Raw genomic sequence first — 20,964 nt, 5'->3', positions numbered from 1 at the left:
GCTCAATAATCACGTGGTCCTCTTTCGCAAAGCGCACTTTTTTTAAATTTCTTTGTTAGTATCATTCCAAATATTACATTCATTTCTTATATCTAGGTGTTCTGTGTTATTAGACAACACTATCATCCTAATTTGGTAAAACAAATTTAAGATTTTATTAACATTTTGTTAACAACTTATTACATTTCATTTGCCGTAGCAGTTCAGATTTTTTACAGGTCAGTTGATTTCACCTGCTTATAAGAGAAAAAAAAACGCTTTGAATATACTTAACCTAACTTAACCAAAACATATAACGCATTAATCGTAGCAATAGAAGATTGTAGCGATTTTTGCCTGAAAGTATTAATTATTTTATTTGACATTTGTTCCAATGTTTCAACATTGGATATTCTATGTAACTCATTGGTACTATACCAGGGAGGAAGCCTCAGAATCATTTTCAAAATTTTATTTTGAATTATCTGCAGAGCTTTCTTCCTGGTATTACAACAGCTAGTCCATATTGGTACAGTATACAGCATGGCTGGCCTGAAAATTTGTTTGAATATCAAAAGCTTGTTCTTAAAACAAAGTTTTGATTTTCTATTAATAAGGGGATAGAGACATTTTACATATTTATTACATTTGGCTTGAATGCCCTCAATGTGATTTTTGGAAGTTAAATTCTTATCTAACATGAGCCCTAGATACTTAACTTCATCTGACCAATTTATTGAAACCCCTCTCAACAACATGAGTTTTAGTAGCACTAAAAAGTACCGTTTTTAATTTTAGCACTGAAAAGTACTGTTTTTGTAGCACTGAAAAGTACTGTTTCATAGTAGTTTTTTTAGAAAACTTCCAAGAGCAGAGAGAATTCGTGTACGCACAGCACGAATGTACGATGCGCACTGCAAAGGACATCTCTTTCAGAAGAATGTACTGGCTGATATTGCACATATTCTCGAATACAAATAAATCAATGCCCAAAACATGCTGGAATCGATTTTAGATAGCAAAAATGATATCTACATGAAAAAAATAGGAATGTTAAGCAAAAATCACATCAAATTATGACAACTAGATTTTTAAATATTATGATGACAATATTTGAAAATTATAATGACAATTAATATACCGAACAAGATTCCATGCGAGGAATTTATATCATATTATTTAGCTTGGAAAACAAATCAAAAGTGACGTAACTATATAGCAATATTTAAAAAAAAAATAGATTATTTCGCAATCACTGCTACAAAATTTGCAGTGTTACTTAATTCTGCATTACTCGGAGATGCAAAAGCATGATCGTCAGACATATGCCAGACGATGAATTAATTTTAATACATTATATAATTCTTATTAAATTAACCAAAACACAACTGATGATAATGTGATAACACTGACGAACAAGGTAATTGCATTAGCATTTGGTTCGATGAACTTTTTTTTCGTATCGAACGCACGGTCAGTGCCAAACGTATTCTGTGGCGAATCGAACGAGGAGTTTTCCTATTATGCTTCATCGGCGCATTGCACCCGAAATTTCACTCCGGAGAGGTTAGATCTGACCATTATGAACAGCAAGAGGCTAAAATTGAAAGCGGAATTAAATTTGACCCAAAAACTTTCAACTTGACGAAAGAGAAAAGCTTCAATTTTCTTCGGCGGACGCTGTAGAAAGGAAATGAGAAGAAAGAGATGTGAAGAGCGTTTGCCGTGCGCAAAATGTGCAATTCGGTGGAAAGCTATGATTAATCGGGCTCATAGACAATAATGAGCCGTTGCCGCCTGAAGTCTCTGTTTACCGACGCGACGGCCGAGGTCAGGGAACACATAAATGCTGCCATGACGTGGGTTATTTCCCATTTCAGACCAATCTTATTTGATTCGATCGGAACAGTGTGAATGTGATTGATTTTATATGAATTGATTTTTTATAGTCAACTGGATTGCTCATCCTTAAAAAAATGCTGTCAATGGATCAGGCGTTTGCTGTACTGTGCACAATAATAATAGCGCTTGATCAACGATATGGGCTTGAAAGCAGCTGGTAACTTTGTGTTACCCGTAACCTCCAACTGGTTCAAAGGACTGTTAAGTTTGAAAAGGCTATATATCATCCTAAACGATTTTGGTCTTTCGTTCAATCGAAACGCAAAGAGGATGGTTTGCCAACATCTATGTACTTCGGAGATATCACCACTGATACGGCTTCAAAAAAATGTGAGTTGTTTGCTGAACACTTCAGGAATGCATTCTCGTCTGTTCCAGCTACACCTTCGCAAATAGTTGCTGCAATTCGTGATACTCCTGCAGATAGCTTCAGTTTTAGTCCGTTTGTAATTACTGAAGATCATGTACTAACTGCATTGTGTAAACTTAAATACTCTGTATCACCTGGTCCTGATGGTATTCCCTCATCTGTACTAAAGAACTGCAGGAATGCGCTAATTGTTCCGTTGATTAAGCTATTTAATTCTTCATTACAACAAGGGGTATTTCCTACAGCATGGAAGCAGTCGTTCCTTTCTCCTGTCCATAAAAAAGGTGACAAAAGTAATATTTCGAACTATCGTGGGATTACCTCGCTGAGCGCTTGTTCGAAGTTACTTGAATTGATCATCAACACATTACTTTTTGAATCCTGTAAAAATTACATCTCAACTTCGCAGCATGGCTTCTTTCCTAAACGATCCGTCAGTACAAACCTTGTTGAATTTTCTTCATTGTGCATACGAACGATGGATGCTGGACTACAACTAGATGCTGTGTATACGGATTTTAAATCTGCGTTTGACCGTGTGGATCATGGCATTTTACTACAGAAACTTTTAAAACTTGGTGTTTCACCGGCTCTCATTCCCTGTTTCGAATCGTACTTATCAGGGAGGTCGGTAAAAGTGAAAATTGGTGCTGAATATTCTAACGCAATTGCTATACTTTCGAGCGTTCCACAAGGAAGCAACCGCGGCCCGCTGTTGTTCTCACTCTTTATCAATGATGTTTCGTACGTATTGCCACGTGGGAAGCGATCATTTTATGCGGATGACGTGAAGATCTTTATGGTTATCACTAGACTGGAGGATTGTTTAGAGTTGCAAAGGATTCTTTCGAGGATTGGAGCAAACGGAACTGTCTAGAGCTTTGTGTTGCTAAGTGTAATACTATTTCATTTAGCAGAAAACGACATCCGATTATATTCAACTATTCTCTGTCTGGCCAAACATTAGAATGAAGTCAGAGACCTTGGAGTAATATTGGACAAGGAGCTTAATTTTAGACCACATTTGGAGAGTGTCGTTTCCAAGGCAAACAAACAACTTGGATTTATTTTCAAGATCGCTAATGGATTCCGTGATCCGTTATGTTTAAAAGCACTATATTGTGCTCTAGTGCGATCCATCTTAGAGTCTGCGATGTTGGTATGGTGTCCTTACAACAGGAATTGGATAGACCGCATTGAAGCTGTGCAGTGGAGGTTCGTACGATTATGTCTTCGATATATACCATGGAGGGACGCTTCAAATCTTCCACCATATGAACAACGGTGTATGTTACTAGGCATCGACACACTTGTGAAAAGAAGATCAAACATGCAAGCAAAATTTGTTGCTAAGAATCTAACAAACGAAATCGATGCTCCTAATTTACTAGCTGAACTCAATATTTATGTGCCGGAACGAAATCTACGACGTCGTAATTTTTTGCAACTGGACACCCGAAATAGCCGTTATGGACAACACGATCCGATCAGGTTTATGATGTCTCAGTTCAACGAAGTGTACGGTTTTTTTGAATTTGACGAAAAGAGCCACAGAATTTGGGCGTCGAGCGAATAGTCTATCAAGGAGTTAATTTTAACATGTGTATTGTAATGTTTGTTTGTATTATTGTTCACCTTTTAGTTATTTTTAAGTGTTAGCTGTTATTTGTAGCTTTATGTTAAGAACTTGTGGGGATTTTATGCTTTAGGTATTTTATATCTGCTTTTCCCCACCACAATTCATGGAGACATATTTGTCAGATGAAGATTATCATATAAAAAAAATAAATAAAATAAATAAATAAAATAAATATTACGTTACATTAGGGTAACTCGGTGTAATACGCCCCAACGGGACATTCTGCACCTCTGGACCAATTTTTTTAAAAATCCCTAGGAAGAATCTCGAGAAATCTTGATTTGAAGTTTTTGACTTAAAATTTCAATATAATCCTTATTGAAATTTGGCACTGAAAAAAACCCTACAAAAACGCTTATAAAGTTGGCCGAACTGTTCTCAACTAGTATAAAATTGTTACCGTTGTTATAATTAGAAATATTTACAACTGACGTAACTTACCGGAGTGGCTAGGGTTTGTTTTTTTTCATAGTTTACTGGTTAAAATTTAATTGATTGTTGTTTTCTATGTTGAACCGATTGAAAGGTAAAACAAATAAATTAACTATTAACAATATTGTTATTTCGAAAAAAAGATCTAAGAATAAATGTAGCACAATAAAAATAAGAAGAGAAGCCATGTGAATACTTTAATGATTGATAAGAGCTAGTATCAACCGTTTGTTTAAAATCTGGAATGATTTGGTTGCTCTGGTATGCTCACGTAAATATCAGAATGATCATACGCCGATGTCTTCTACGGGACCACTGACCTGATTGATGAAACTTTTTCTTCCGACATTCAAACTAAATGTCCAGCACACTGAAGTTTGCCTATTTTATTTGCTTAATAGTTTTCGCACCTGTCCTCAAATAAGAGATAAGAATAAGCGTTTTATACAGGGCAAATTGACAATGTTGCTTTATTTAGGCTTGCTTGCATTCATCGTTGCCCTGTTTGTATTATTATTGAAAACTGATTTAGTTTTTGAAACACTTTTGTTGCACTTAGCGTTGTATGATAAAGGATCGCGAGGTGTTTTGGCGAAGTTGTTAACGAACTATTGGATCTATGAAGTCCGATAAGCCTTTATCAAGCAACATTGTAGAAATATCGTTTCCCTCTGCAAGTTGCAGGTCCTTTATCCGTAAAAGGAGATATTCGCAGCCAGAACACGTGTTTTTACTACACGGAAAACATTATTATCATACGTCACATGTGTTATTTGGCTCTTCAACAAATTCATCTACATCTCCATCAAATACTGCTTCAGCACCAACACATCTGAACCTGCTTTTTTCTCTACATGCAACTATATACGATTGGGTAGAGTAAATGGCATTACAAGCTTATCCTAGTTGTCAATCTTTAAAATAGTGAAACCTTGCTTTACTGCACTGCGATCGATTCCAATAAAGTCATCGTCTGCAAAACCAACTAGACGTAAACATCAAGAGAAGTAAAAGATGTACAAAGGAGCCAATTTAATTAAGCAAAATAAATACGGCAGACTTTGGTGGGCTGGTCACTTAGTGTGAAAGTCAAAAATAAGCTATTGATTAATAATATTCAGCATTGAGTGCTTCACGTTTATCGAACGTAAAATCAATTGTATATTGAAATTTATTTCTAAGATTTCATTTGATTAAACTCAGCTTACTAGTTTAAGCCATGTAAGAACATACCCGAGCAAAGTTGAATAGCAAAATGATAACAAATCTTGTTACCTGGTTATCATCATTTGATAACTGATTTTGTTATCACCTTGGCTGAATTAACAGCCAACATAACACAAATGAGAACTTAAATTTGTTTGTCGAATAACAAAGTAATAGTAAATTATGTTACCACTGAGATCAAGTTGATAACCAAATTTGCATCATCATATTTTTTTTAAATTTTATGGTCATAAATCATGGAAAAATTTAGAGAGGTTAGTGTTTTGGATTAAACTTACGCTTCAAATGATTTCACAAAATTTTGTATGACGAAAAGTCAACTTTGTTGAATAATACACGCTCTATAAAAATGTTATGGGAAAACTGTGTGATAACATATTTTGTTATCAACCTGTTATCAAAAATGTCTGTCACGAATACAATGATAACAAATTTTGTTATCATTAGGTTATCATTGATAACAGAATAGCATAATGATAATAGCGATAGTAAAAGTTGTTATCATTTTGACATCATCCAGTTATTCGCCTTTGCTCGGGTAATACGCCCTCCTTCCGAAACAGGGTATCTTGCATGGATACCGAGAAAAATTGATTTTAGGCGAATTGCATTTTCCGACAGATCTGACAATACTTATCTGGGAACGGTTCGTCCAGCATTCGTAATTAATTTAGTTTAATAAATCGGTTACTCAAATCTCTTGAAAACACGAGCTTACTTTAAAAGATTCATGTATTCAAACATTGATGAGCCAAAATTGACGACTCGTAACAAAAAGCTTTAACGGAAAATTTTGACTAAAAGTTAAAGTTACACCGAAATGTTAGAAAAAAATCTTAACCCAAGAGCAGTCACACAGAACACAAATAGCATCACTTTTTTTTCAACAAGCGTGCTCTTGGATTAACACACGTTTATCATGTTGAATTATTTTTAAAATTCAGAATAAGAGAAGTCTAAGGAAACACAAAAGCACGAAACTCATAACAAATAGAACAAGTGAGTAAAATTATTAATTTAATTTAATTAAAAATATAGTATAGCTAAATAATTTCAAAATATTAACATTCCAAATAACAAATACAACCTACTACTTCCTGCATTTCAAATGAATGGCGACAGTATGTTTTCTTTCAATTAGAATGAATATGGAAACGTGAGGTAAAGGATGGATCAATTTCCTTGCCAATTTTTCCATAGAAACGTTCATTTCACTTTCCAATCCGCTCTTATACTCATTAGGTTCTCACATCTGTTCAACTAATTGCGCGATATACTTATGCGCATGGTGCAGCAGATGGTGCGAAACGTATGTGTAAACTTCCGATTCAAGAAAACGTTATGCTTGCACCTTTGATTGTTTGCGATCTTAATTTTTTGAGTGTTACGTCTGTTTGTAATGGAAGTGCTTCAACACACACTAAATTTTTAGCCAAGAATTCCCTAAGCTGCATCTAATCCAATAAAGAGAAAGAAGCAGTTTTACGCGTTTCGGAGAAACCCTGCTGTACACTTCAAGTTTGAAAGCTTTTCCTCAACACTGTTGCTTATGGCATGGCATGGCTACTACGCTTACGCAAATTGAAAGGGTAGGTCGGCGATAAGTTAGATCAGACTAAATGAAAAATAATTGTTATCCAAACTACTATAATAGAATAATAACCAAATTTGTTATTTTCTTGAACTTGAAGCTTACACAAAAATGTGTACCAACTGCGAATTTTAGGATTACAGAGATAGGAAGCCGATAGGAATATGGATATTTTTAATTTACTTGAACACGCTTAGATGTAGTTCAATGGCAATTTAATAATTTATTAACGTTACATCTTCTTCTACTACTTCCTGATGTTACAACCCACCTACGATGTTTCTCAGCTTAGTATTCTCAGTGTTTATCATTATATTTTGCAATCGATCGCTGATCGGGGAATCCACGATTCTTTTATGATTAGTTTATAAATTTCATGAATTCTTCCTCTATTGATACCTAAGTGTAAAAATTATTGTGAAGTTTTCTTAGGAGATTCGTTTTGAAGTCCGAAAGTATCCCATAATTAATGTTTCATCCAAATACTAGATTTTTAAGGAATTTTTAAGAAAAACTATTTTCAATATCTGTGGAGTTGAGAAAAAACAGTAACGGATTGAATGTTTCATTAGTAAAGTTTATCATAATAATGAATCTTTGGAGGATATGCTGCCAAACAATGCACAAAAGTCGAAAAAAATGAAGTTCGGTCAAAACTAGTTTTATTGCCTTAATGGATGGAATATGTACTATGAAAATTTTCTTAGGCGTTTTTATTGTTTCAGAAGGAATTATTCACGTATTACGTACCTGAGGTATATTCTACAATGATAAATAACATAAAAATCTCAAAATAGTTTGTGATGGTTTTGGCCGCCCCTTTATATGGAGCCCGATCATTGTGCAATGAGAGAAGTCTGCTTGTATAGATAAACCAAGTTTTTTACATCGGTAGATATCCCGCGTAAAAAAAACACAAAAATACAACTTTGAACTTTTCATGACCAAATGAATCATAATGAAGAACATTGTTTTGTAAGGGGAAAAAAATGACTCAGTTATTTTTTGTCGTTTTTTTTAAACATCGTGTTTTTTACACAATGCCGCGTATAAATTAACCGCATAAAAAACGGATGAAAAAAAACTACAGTGTATTCCTATATGTTAAATCCGAGGAGAAATATTTTGTGTCGTTAATATAATAATTCTCCAGAAGATTTTTAAAGGTGTTTTTCAAGGCCTTTTTTAAACAAATTCCTGTAATAACTCCTAATAGTAAAAATTGACGATTTTTTTTTGAGAAATCTCTGAAATGATTCAAAATGTATCCTCAGAGGGATGCCTCAATAGGTTTTTGCAGACATCTTGAAAAAAACTTAAGAGAATCGTAAGGTTATCACAGTGCTGATACCTAGAATAATCCATGCAAAACATTTTGTGTCAACTTTGTAGTAATTTCTGTGAGAAATTAAAATACAGTATTAATGAAAATAAGAGAAATTTCTGTTGAAAAACTGATTCTTTAGAAAAATTCCTTGAAGAAAACTTAAAAAAAAACTCTTGGCCATTTACTGAAATATCTCTGAAATAATTGCTGTAAAAGCTCAAAAAACTGGGAAAAGTCTCTGATATTTTTTTTAATCTACTATTTGAATCCTTGAATCTTCTCAGGTTTCTCGTTGGAGTGTGAATGAGTCAGAACCGCGTAAATATTCTTGGATATTTCGCTTTATTTGCAATAAAAGATTCTTTCACGCATGATAATCGATTTATTTGTATTTTAAATGGTTATTTTGAGATACTTTAGCCATCGATTTAACATAATAATGTACTGAAAAAGACATAGCATCCGAATAGTAGTGAAAATTTAAATTTGCAAATACAGTCAACTCTCCCTAACTCGATATTCCTTATCTCGATATCGAGTTAGAGAGCTATAGTGAAAGTTGGTGTTCATGGCACACTCGATGGTCCTTTGGATCGCATTTGCACTGGTTTTGTGTTCTTTAACTTGATGGCCTCTTGAATATCGAGTTACGGAGAGTTGACTGTATAACTGATGTGCAGCGATATGAGACAAAATCACAAACAAATAAAATCAACACAAACCTATGCAAACTATGAAATTTGTAAAAATCGTGAATATTGCTGCCGACATTACTTCCTTAGAACAAGAATTTGCTAGAAAAAGAACAAGAAAAATACTACTAATTGAACTTTAACACTTCACTTCACTTTTGCAAAAGAGAAAAATAAAATAGGTACTAAAAATCACTAGTAAAGCGATACCTTTAAACTCTCATATGTTGCTTATCTTGACAGATAGGCCTATTCCGTCTGCGACTTACAAACTTATTCAGTGTCGAGTGCTCGATCGCTAGGATTTTTTGTAATTTATTTTTTCTTTTACAAAAGTGAAGTGAAGTGTTAAAGTTCAATTAGTAGTATTTTTCTTAAACGTTTCTTATCCAAACCAATTCTGCCGTTTTCAAGCCACGAAATCCGAAACATTTGACGAGAAACCAAATATAGTTAAGTAGAATGTCTGAAATAAAAAATCTTACTTAAACAAATAAAATTAATCGTTTAAGTTAGAATTAAAAGTCTGCCGCAAGTCATTTCAAAGATTTTTTCTCCCTGAGTTCTGGAATATATGAATCCAAAAATCCAATTTTTGTTTGATGTTATCTACAGAATATTGGTTTCAATCCTATGAGTTCGAAGGTCATTTTTCTTCCATCTGTCCGTTATGACCGCTTATCACATTTGGCTTGGTTATACAAATAGTTGACATCAGAAATGTGTCATATTTATTCCTTATGAACATAATAGGTCAAGATATTGACCCATGTAGGAATGTTCAATTTGTTTATCTTGGTTTCATAGACGCATGCCTCCAAAGTTTGTACGGATAATTTGCGGACACCCTGTAGAGCACTGTCTATGTTTACAGTGAGTACACCAACTCTAACAAAGCGTAACAAAAATGACATTTTTGCGTGTCTCAAGGATCAAATTATATGTCTCGAGTAGATTTGGGCTGCTGAATAAACAATGCCGTTCTTAGAAATGTTCCAGCACGTCACAATTTTTAGCTACAGGTCGCCAAAGTTGCATAAAACACTGGTTTCATTCATGTTTACATAAAAAATAAACAATGATTTATCAAAAAAATTTGAGATCTAATCCACCATGCATGCAAAATAGGACTTGAACTTTAATTTCAGATATAATTTGTTTGAAATTGCAAGGTTAAATTTAGATTAAATCGATTTTTTCAACATGCTTGCAGTCCCCATACAAAATTCTTCGTTTCTTTTATATGACAAAATACAATACTTTTCTAAACCATCAAAAAGTAACTTTTGAGCATCGGAAGTATTATGAATTTTGTTTATAAGCATTGTTATATTCATGAAGTTTGAGTTCTGAGGCAAATTTAGCAAATAAATTGCCATACAAGCTGGTAAACTTGCATGCAAGTTGGCAGAAATAGTCAAATTTAGCATTTTCAACAGCCAATATCTCAAAAACTAGACGTGCTATGATATTTCTGAAAATGTCAATGGATTCAGCAATCCTCAATTAAGTAAATAGCGGTATTTTGGTGATTGAGACAAAACCGTGTTCCGCAGTGTAATGATTCATATTAACAAATAGAAAAAAAATCCTAATAACGTTTTACTTTTCGTTTCCTTTCAGAGGCTGGACCTGGAGAGAACACATTGCCTGTGGTATTCGACGCCGCAGAAGACCACTCAATCAACAACCTGACCAGAAACGATGCTAACTGTGATAAAACGGGAACCTGCTATGATGGTAAGATTGTAGCAGACTGGCTAAGTATCGAACCGATTGATATGTTGTTTATATTTTCAAAACCCCTTATGCTAAACATTTATTTTTTTTACAGTTTTTATATAACATGTGAAAGGATTGACATGCGTATGTGATATCAACTTGATTTTCTGTATTGCTTTTACGTAAATCTCCAAAATTAAGCTGAAATTGAACACATTCAATTGCAATTAAAATTTATGGTGGCATTTTCTTATTCATAAACATTTCAGTGCTTTCCGATTTAGTTAGTTTTTGCGCATTTCATTTAGATTAAAACAAAGATTACAGTATACTATTCGAACATTCGCATTTTTCCAAGCGCTTTTTTACAACTGTTTCATAGTACATAGTACTTCATATTCACCTTGATATCTGAATGTATCGTAGAGCACCATTCAGGTTTCCGTCTGTACGCTCAGCTTTTCAGTACCTATTCGTCACCTTAAAGTTAATGCGCCTCTACACTTTATAATATTATCTTCTTCATATGCTTTATATACATAGCTTACGATTCATGTGTCTGCGCTACGTACATTTTTATTTTCGATGGCCAGCTATGGTTCAATATACTTCTACTATATGTACTGCCGTGAATCGCAAGTCAGTCCCATCTGTAAAAAGTAGGCATTGATAAAATGAAGTTTACAAACTCGTTTTTCATACGAATGTTCAAAAAATTACACAAGATTTGAATACTTTTAAAACTGAATGAAACTTCTACAATTTGCTTTTTACTTCAATAACTTTCCACGTTGCGTAAATCTGTAGTGAGGCCGATATGCGATTATATTTCAAAATGGGACAATCCGACTTGTTGTTTTTTCCTATTTTTTCGAGCCTAATGTGTTATAATGTTGAATAAATTGAAATATTAGTACAAATTTAGAAGTTGGATTGCAAACTGTTTCACCTTAAGTTCACACCCATTACATCTTAAAAATTGCAGATGGTGTGAATTTCAGCACTACGCATTAAAAACCTATCTTATTTCTTGCCGTGTACGTTTTAAGCATGGTTGAAAATTGTAAAATTTTCATAATTGCATGTCTCCAGGGTTTATGTTTGACGAATTCAGGAATATAAGGTTATAAGGTTCAATTTGCAGATATTGTTGGACCAGAGAAGAAGTCGAACTATTTTTTTTTTTTTAAGGCACTTTGTGCTCGTGGCCACTACTGTGCCGGAATCAGTTGATCTGTAGCTTCTTCTTTACCGATACAGATCTATTTTCAACTTATCTATATTTACATCTTACTTTCACTCTCTCCTACTCTTTTACTCTCACACCGAGCAGGTAGGAGAGAGCTCTGCTGTTAGTGAGGCTAGTTGCCTGCGAAGAGGGTCAGTTTGTCTCAGTCATCATCTGATACTGACGGAGGATGGATGTGCTCCACAATGCACGGTCCTCCGTCTTCTGGTGGCTGGACGGGTTTCTTGTGGAGGGGCTGGGAATCGAACCCAAGACCTTCCGCTTATGAAGCGGAAGCGTAACCTCAAGGCTACAGACCCCCCTAAGTCGAACTATTGTCTTGTTTTGAAAATAATACTCATTTTCTATCGTTATAGTATCTGTACACTGCAAAGACACGCGCATTGCTGTGCAAGTGCGCACCAACAAGCCATTCAATGGACGTATCTATGCTCTGGGACGATCCGAAACGTGCAACATCGATGTGATCAATTCGGATTCCTTCCGGTTGGATCTCACGATGGGAGGACAGGACTGCAATACGCAGAGTGCCGTACGAATACGTTTTTAATTATCGCCTAAGTTCTTGTTTAATTAAAATAATTACTTGATTTATGTTTCTATTGTAGACCGGCATCTACAGTAATACGGTGGTTTTACAACACCACTCAGTCGTTATGACCAAGGCGGATAAGATCTACAAGGTGAAGTGTACCTACGATATGAGCTCTAAGAACATCTCCTTCGGAATGCTACCGATTCGGGATCCAGAAATGATCCACATCAACTCATCGCCAGAAGCGCCACCACCAAGGATCCGCATTCTGGACGCCAGAACTCGCGAAGTGGAAACTGTGCGTATTGGAGATCGTCTAACATTCCGTATTGAAATTCCAGAGGACAGTAAGTATCGAAGATCATTTAAGTTATTTTAGCACACACAGAAGTTAACATGATGCTTTTCTTTCATTCTACAGCTCCTTACGGTATCTTTGCCCGGTCTTGCGTTGCCATGGCCAAGGACTCCAAGAGTACATTCCAAATCATCGACGACGATGGATGTCCAGTGGACCCGAGCATTTTCCCCGCATTTACTCAGGATGGAAATGCCCTGCAGTCGATATACGAAGCGTTCAGGTTCACCGAGAGCTATGGCGTGATCTTCCAGTGCAACGTCAAATACTGTTTGGGCCCGTGCGAACCAGCCGTGTGTGAATGGGGAAGAGATTCAGTAGAGTCCTGGGGCAGAAAGCGTCGTTCCGTGACAAGGTTTGTTAGCACATCACTTAACTTAGTGTAACGAGGGATACTGCTGATTGAAATGACCCCTTTTTAAAGATTCAGAACATTCACGATTATCTCAAACCTTACACGTTAATGAGTAATAGCCATCTGAAAACACTGGCGGCCAATCAAGCTCAAGCATTTTCTTAAAACATGCTTTGCTATTCAAGAGTTTTTAAGTGGACAGCAAGAATTTATAGCATTATCATACGAAATATTTGTTGTTGCCCTACAAGAGATGGTGTTGATCTTGGAAGAATTTCTGAAGAAAAATAGGGAAGACCTTCTTAAAAAAAACTCTGAAAAAAAACCTTTGGAGAGGTTCTCAGAAGTATCCCTGGATTCTGCACGTTTCGTTTTGTCAGAATTCGCAGAAAATATCATGAATGGGATCTTGGTAGGGATACTTGGAGAAATTCATGGAAGCATCCCACGAAATTATCAAGACTTTACTTTTTTGGCCTTTCTTGGCTTGTAAAAATACTGAAAACGTCTATATAAAACAGCCTACGGGGCTCTGCACTGTTTTGATTATGTATGGGATGTTGACGTTTACTGGCCTTGTTGTTTACTAATTTCATGGTAGAGTAAAAGAGTGGGGATGATTTTTGTGCATAGCCCCACTGCGATCCAAAAAAACTACTTTTCATAGCTCTAGTAATTGCCTGAAGTTATCAATATTCTGATTTCTGAGCTATATAAAATACAGTCAACTCTCCCTTACTCGGTACTTTGTATCTCGATATCGAGTTACGAGTACCATAGTTACCTCGATTTTGTGTTCTATAGCACGATGGTCCCTTCAATATCGAGGGGAGTAGACTGAACACAAAAAAAACTAAATTGGAACTCTGTCCAAAAGCAGGGTTGGGTATCAGTGGGTATAATCAATAGAAATAATAAACCATAGAAGAAGATTGTCGCTAGTGTTCCTTTTGTTCTCGCTCAGAAACATGTTGGGTACATAAGTGTCAAACTGCATACATTTTCGTGTTGACATTTATAGCTCCACCTATCTCCGCCAGCAAAAGATGTTCCGACAACGACGACAGCGACATCCTTCTTCTATGGTTTATTATTTCTATAGTATAATCATATCACAGCAGTAATTCCCCTTTGTACAAAGTCGTTCCATACACAAACCAAAGTTATGCATATTTTAATTCATTTTTTTCCTATCTTTGCCTCCCTAGAAATGAAACCACCACGGAAGAAGAGGAAGAAGAAATGAACATCTCGCAGGAAATTTTGGTTCTCGACTTTGGAGATGAAAAGAACCGCGACTTCCTGAGAAGTGAAGCCAGCACGGAGTATGGTAGAGGTGAGTACACTCAATATGCAGATCTAAAAAAATAAAAAAAGAAGGAAATAATGGTTCAGAGCAGCTACCTTGTCCCTCGTTCAGGTTTTTTTTTTCACTACATTCGCAATAAGTGACCAGCCGTATTATTAATTTAGTTCTACATTAATCAACTTAATAAAACCTCACCAATTTATCAGGTCCTGGTGCACTTGGTCAATCCATCTAGTTCTTTGCGTCCCACGCCTTGTTCCGACTGGATTCTAAGCGAACACCAACTTTAAAGATCTGTTGTTCGGCTTTCTTGCAACAAGCCTTGTCCAACGTATCCTTCCAGCTTAAGCCACCTTCTAGATACCGGGTTCGCCGTAGAGTTGGGTGAGCTCATGGTTCATTCTTCGCCGCCACACGTCATTCTCTTGCACGCCTCCGAAGATGGTCCTAAGCACTCGGCGTTCGAAAACCCCTAGCGCTTGCAGGTCCTCTTTGAGCATAATCCACGTTTCACGCCCGTAGAGGACTACCGGTTCAATAAGCGTTTTGCACATCGTGCATTTGGGGCCTTCCTTAGCCGAGTGGGTCGAGTCCACGGTTGCAAAGCAAGGCCATGCTGAAGGTGTCTGGGTTCTTCTGTAGCCCATAGTAGGCACGACTTCCACAGATGACGCGCCTTCGTATTTCCAGACTAATGTTGTTGTCAACCGTCAATGAGGATCTCATCAACCACCTCAAAAGTACCTTCGTCTATCGTGACACAGCTTCCTAGGCGGGTCCTGTCGTGGTCAGTTCCACCTACCAGCATGTACTTTATTTTCAGTGCATTCACTCTTGTTGCTTCGCGTTTCAGGCGGGTGAACAAATCTGCCACCGTTTCAAATTTTCTCCCAATAATATGCATGTCGTCCGGGAAGCAAATTGTCAAATTGTCCGGATCTCGTGACAATCGTGTCTCGACTGTTAAATCGGGCTCTCCACATGACACCTTCAAGCGCAATGTTGAACAGCAAACACGAAAGTCCATCACCTTGTCATAGTCTCCGGCGGGATTCGAACGAATTGCAGTGTTCGCCCGTGATCTTCACGCAGTTTTACATACTATCCATCGGTGCTTTAATGAATCTTGTGAGCTTCCCGTGAAAGCTGTTCTCGTTCATGATCTTCCATAGCTCTACACGGTCAAAACTATCGCATACCACTTTGAAATCAATGAAAAGGTGGTGCGTAGGGACCAGGTACTCCCGGCATTTCTGGAGGATTTGCCGCACGGAAAAGATCTGGTTCGTTGTTGAGCGGCTATCGATGCTTAATAAGTTCCCATGATCTCGTTTGCCATAGGTGACAGATGACAGAAGATAATCTGATATAGCACTTTGTAGGCGGCGTTTAAGGTGAAACAGCTTGGAATCAGAATTCAATAATGTACCAAAACTTTGAAGGTACAAATCTCGCGAAAGAAGCATCAAACTACAGTGCAATTTATATTTCAGCTTTGTGCACTGGCAGAAAGCTTAAAATAAGAAGATTGACTTTGTACGTTCATTAAGTAGCAGATTAGTGCCTTTGAATTCGTGAGTAGGGGCACAAGCCGGCCATTGTGTCTGCCATGTTATGATTCCGAGATGTGTCACCTTAAAATAATGATTGCATGATAGTTTTCACACTCCAGTTTGTTGCCCTTTTGGGGCATATAACGCCTTGCTTCCACTTTTCCGGTAGCTGTTCTGTCTCCCAGATTCTGACTCTCAGCCGATGCAGACAAGCGACCAACCTTTTTGGGCCCATCTTGATGAGTTCGGCTCCGATACCACCCTTGCCAGCGGCCTTGTTGTCCTTGCACAAAGCAGACAGACAGGGAACGGTTGAAATCCACGCGGATAAATTTCTAGGATCATATGTGGAACTTTTTGGCTCAAATCGCAAGAACCTTGAAACTTCAATAAATGTTTTATTTAAGCAGATCAACTAAGATCAATACTTTATATAACATTTAGGGGTAACTTTATGAAAAAAAACAAAGATTTGACTATATCATACTACAAGGCACGATAAGTAAAAATAGCTAAGCGTTGATATCAGCTGTTTTCTGTCTGTCCGTTTGTGCCATCGTTCTGAACCTCGGATGCAGCCGAAGATTCGCACCAAAATTTGAACCGCGGTTGCATACGAGGTATAAATGGACCGGTTTTCGAACCGGCGTTTGAACCGATGTTCACTTTACACATGAATGGGTTTAGGTTCAGGTTCGAGCGTTTCGGTTTGCACACGAGAACAGAGTGCAAGGAGAGTACGAAACCGCTAGAGCCAACGTGTTCGGTGTTCGTTTGGGAAGACTGATCCCTGCACATTTTAGCTCGCGGCATGAAGCCTTTGCGGGATGCGTTGACAGTACTTCAGCGTTTCTTGAGAACGGTATAGCTAGGTTCTCTCTTGGCATTTCACGAGCACGCAAACACGCGTACACACAACATGTAAATAAAAATGGTTCAGGACCTCGTTAGCTACAACAACAGAAATATTAGTAGTAGAACGCTAGTGGCGCTGTTGGCACAATAAAGGAATTAATTTATTACTACCTTTAATTATTATTTTCCATTAATTGTTCAATCCCGTGCAATAGAGGATGATTTTTTTCGGTCATTAAAATTTATGTGACACTTTGAAGCCCGGTACTCCCGCTGTCACTTTGCAGTAAACTAGGTGTTAGTCACACGAACAGTAGCGACATTGGCATTCTTAGGTTAATGCTTTTACTGCTACAACGTAGCATGAAGTCATTGGCAACGGTATTGAAGAGTACCATTTTCGTCAGTCTTGGGAGAAACTTCTTCAGTTGCCCGAACGTTTAGGGTTCTCGGGGTCTCATCCACCACATTCGCACTAAATGATAATTCGTGTACACGCATAATAATAAATACTATTTTAAAAAATGATATAATTTGTAATGCATGTAACTGCATCAGACTGCATTTTGTAGTTTCCCAACGAATATTGTTCGTAAGGCCGGAATATTGTTCCGGTCTGCCTTTTTAACTTCTACGCTTCGTAGACGGAACTATTAACGTTTTATATAGGGCACATTCAGTTTCTGTTTGCAAGTTTCGGGTGCTGTTTACTTTGACCGTGAAAGGCTCTATTCGAAGTCGCAATATGTATTTTCAGTTTTTTAAGATGAACAAATTCTTCAGGAATTCTTCGAACTTTACCTTAACACCAACACGTTTGGGTAAGATTAATGATCAGGCCTGTCCTGCGCTGTCAACAAGTGCAATGTTGAACTGCGAATTTGAAAGTACATCTCCTTGCTTCAAATCATCTAACTTCATAAACGAGGATGACACATCGTCTGCTCCCAAATACTTAATTTTAACCCATGACGTATTAACCTAGTTGGTAAAACCGGAATACCATGTTCAGACATTATCTGCCAAAGCTAATTTCTTTTCACTGAATCGTACGCTATCTTGAAAACAATGAACAGATGATGAGTCTGCAAATTATACTCCTGTAATTCATCTCAGATCATTACAAAGGTGAAAATCTAGTGATTCCATTGCCAAGCGACCCTCACTAAATTTAGCCTAGTATTCACCGACAAAGAACTCCTCGAGTGGTTTCAGTATGTTAAGCTGAATGCGCGTCAGTATTTTGCAAGCTGAATTCAGCGCCTTTTTGATTGGCGCACTCCAGTCTATACCTTTTTTGTAGATTGAGCGTGTGACACGAACGAGTACGAAACGAACCAGTAGGCATTTCTTAGTCTTCCCATACCTTCAAAAGCAAACGATGGATCGACTTGTAAATCTGCTCACTTCCGTGCTTGAGAAGCTCGACCGGCATCTCATTCATGCCAACAGCCTTACAGGTTTATGCTCGCTTAGAGCCTTTTTAACCAACTCGACCGTCGTCAACTTTGTTCATCCTGCGCCTTGCAACATTTCCATTTTCACCATTCAATAATTGCTGAAAGTGCTCCTTCCACCGGGTAGCCACCGCTGTTTTATAAGTCAGATAATTTCCTTCTTGATGCCCAGTCGGTTACCGGTCCCTAATATACGACTCCTGGTGCCACTCTTCATCAAACCAGCCGTGTTATCTTCGTCGTTGACCAGTGCCAATCACATTCCGCATCGTTATTGTCACAGAATCGTTGATATAGTCTCACAAACCTTTAACATCCCCAGAAACGTTAGTTCTTCCCAATTGCTCGTCTAGAAGACAAGCTGCTGGCGGCGCTGCGCATTTCCCCCATCCTCCGAGAATCATTGAATAGTGAAACGCAATGCTTCCAATTTGCGCATTTGCGTCTCCGATGACAAGCCCATCTCCTTCTCTCACTAGGTTACACATTAATCGATATGCCCTAATCGTCATCTCATTTCTCCACAGATAAAACCGTCACCATTATCGAACCGTGCCCGACCAAAACCTCGGTATTAGCGCTGGCCGTGACGTGCTCTCTAATGGTTTTAGTTTATATGTCGACTCTGTTCTGCTACTACATGAAAAAGTGGATCCAACCACACAAAGTCATGGCTTAGGATGGCGAAGGCGACCGGCAATAACGATGTCAATCACTCAGCATTAGCCTAATTTATTTATTGTGCTGTACTAGTTTGATAAGAGCGAGTTCTTCTCCCCGATAAGGAAAAAAATCAGATGACAAAAAAAGCGCTCTGTGAATCAAAACTGACAAGGGAGTAGGGCCAACAAAATTATCGAAGCGATTATTTATTTAGATAATTACGAGCAGTGAATTGTTTAATTCACCTCAAAAGTTGTTTATAAGTATTTATTGGGACTGTGACGGACGATCATACTGCAGACTTAAGAGTAGTTACAGCAAGCATTTTAAAATAAAGTGCTTCGCATACTCGCCTATACAACGAACTTTGCTACGACTGAAATATTATGTCAAAGTTAATCGGAAAAAAGAATAAATGGACAATCTATGAATGTATGTTGGTATAAATTATATATATGGAAAGATGGATATATTTGATGTATACTAATGTAAACGTCTTAAACTCTGATCTACTAGAAAAGTTGATCGAAAACGATGTCACCGGTATGAAAGTAGTTCTCTTTTTACGAAAAACCGGTTTATCTCATAAGTGCCACAACAGGGATGATTTGCTTAGTATCTCGAGAACCACCACAAGTGAGCATAAATAGCGATTCTATGTTCTAATTAGAATGGTCATAAAATTATTAACATAATAGTATTTATCCATATACAGCAGGACGGATTAAAACTCATATAAAAAATAAATTCCTCGATCAACAAAAATAATTTCCAAAATTACAGTTCACTTGTCCTTGATTTACACCAGGCAATGATATGTTTGCTTCGAATCACTTGCAAGCATGATATCGTTTTCACTAAGGAACTAATATTTCTTAAATATTGTTGAACCTTATCGAGAAAAGGAAAATGAAAGTAGCATTTAAATTTCACAAAAATGTACTGCCTCAAATCTAAAAAAAGTATAAAACTTCTTTAGTAATAATTTACATCCTAAAAACAGAATCTTAATAATTGCAATTGATATACAAAACGAACAGCGTGGTAGTTAAGGTTCCCGATATTTAAGAATATTTGTAAAAGAGCGTAGAAAAGCGATCGTCGAGAAGATGGCTCTTTCTATTGGGTTAATCATTGTTTGGTAGATTGCACTACATAACGGATTTCTGTAGGAAAAAAGTACGAAAACATAACGCCTACTGAAGCGTACAGCATATGTACAGCAATGACGAAACTGACAATTTGTAACCCACATAGAGATTGCGTGTCATTTAGGATAGTAATTTATTTTAAACCCATAGTTAATTCACAGCCACACAAACAGTATCGGTCGAACTTTATCAGGAATAGTTCCGATTCAAACATTATCATCGTATTTATTTTAAATCATTGACATCATCACCATCTAGTACATTAAGATCATTTTTAATAATACAACGACGAAAAAGCAAATGCAAAATCCTGCCCGTTAGAATTTAATGGAAAATCTTTACTCTTACTCAATGACTTTTTGATAGTAATAAATTTTTATGCAACGTATCTATTTTGTTTTATTTCATCACAACTAATTCCGAAATAAATTATATTTACTAACTTTATTTCTAGAATCAGGAAAACAAAACTATCAGACCCACAACTCAACTTTTGGGGAACATGATTTGCTCGTTTTTATCTTCTCACATAGTATAACAGTTATTGATATTTGTCTTGCAAACAATGCCGGATTTAAGCAGGACCCACCTAGTGAAT

At 36.9% G+C, this 20,964-nt stretch overlaps 1 protein-coding gene across 1 annotated transcript in view; it reads left to right on the top strand.

The window, feature by feature from the left end:
• Positions 1-20,754, top strand: part of LOC5569003 — a 103,490-nt gene extending 82,736 nt beyond the window's left edge. The window contains exons 4-9 of the mRNA XM_001652605.2: positions 10,783-10,899; positions 12,487-12,662; positions 12,739-13,012; positions 13,087-13,378; positions 14,587-14,714; positions 19,080-20,754. Coding sequence (XP_001652655.2) covers positions 10,783-10,899; positions 12,487-12,662; positions 12,739-13,012; positions 13,087-13,378; positions 14,587-14,714; positions 19,080-19,231 — 1,139 coding nt within the window. The 3' untranslated portion in view covers positions 19,232-20,754. The remainder of the gene's footprint in view (positions 1-10,782; positions 10,900-12,486; positions 12,663-12,738; positions 13,013-13,086; positions 13,379-14,586; positions 14,715-19,079) is intronic.
• The last annotated feature ends 210 nt before the right edge of the window (positions 20,755-20,964 follow it).

Source organism: Aedes aegypti, chromosome 3 (genome assembly GCF_002204515.2).
Source record: "Aedes aegypti strain LVP_AGWG chromosome 3, AaegL5.0 Primary Assembly, whole genome shotgun sequence".
Classification (NCBI taxonomy): Eukaryota; Metazoa; Arthropoda; class Insecta; order Diptera; family Culicidae; genus Aedes; species Aedes aegypti.
The sequence above is the reverse complement of the archived record's forward strand: the minus strand, read 5'-3'. Positions and strand labels throughout refer to the sequence as shown.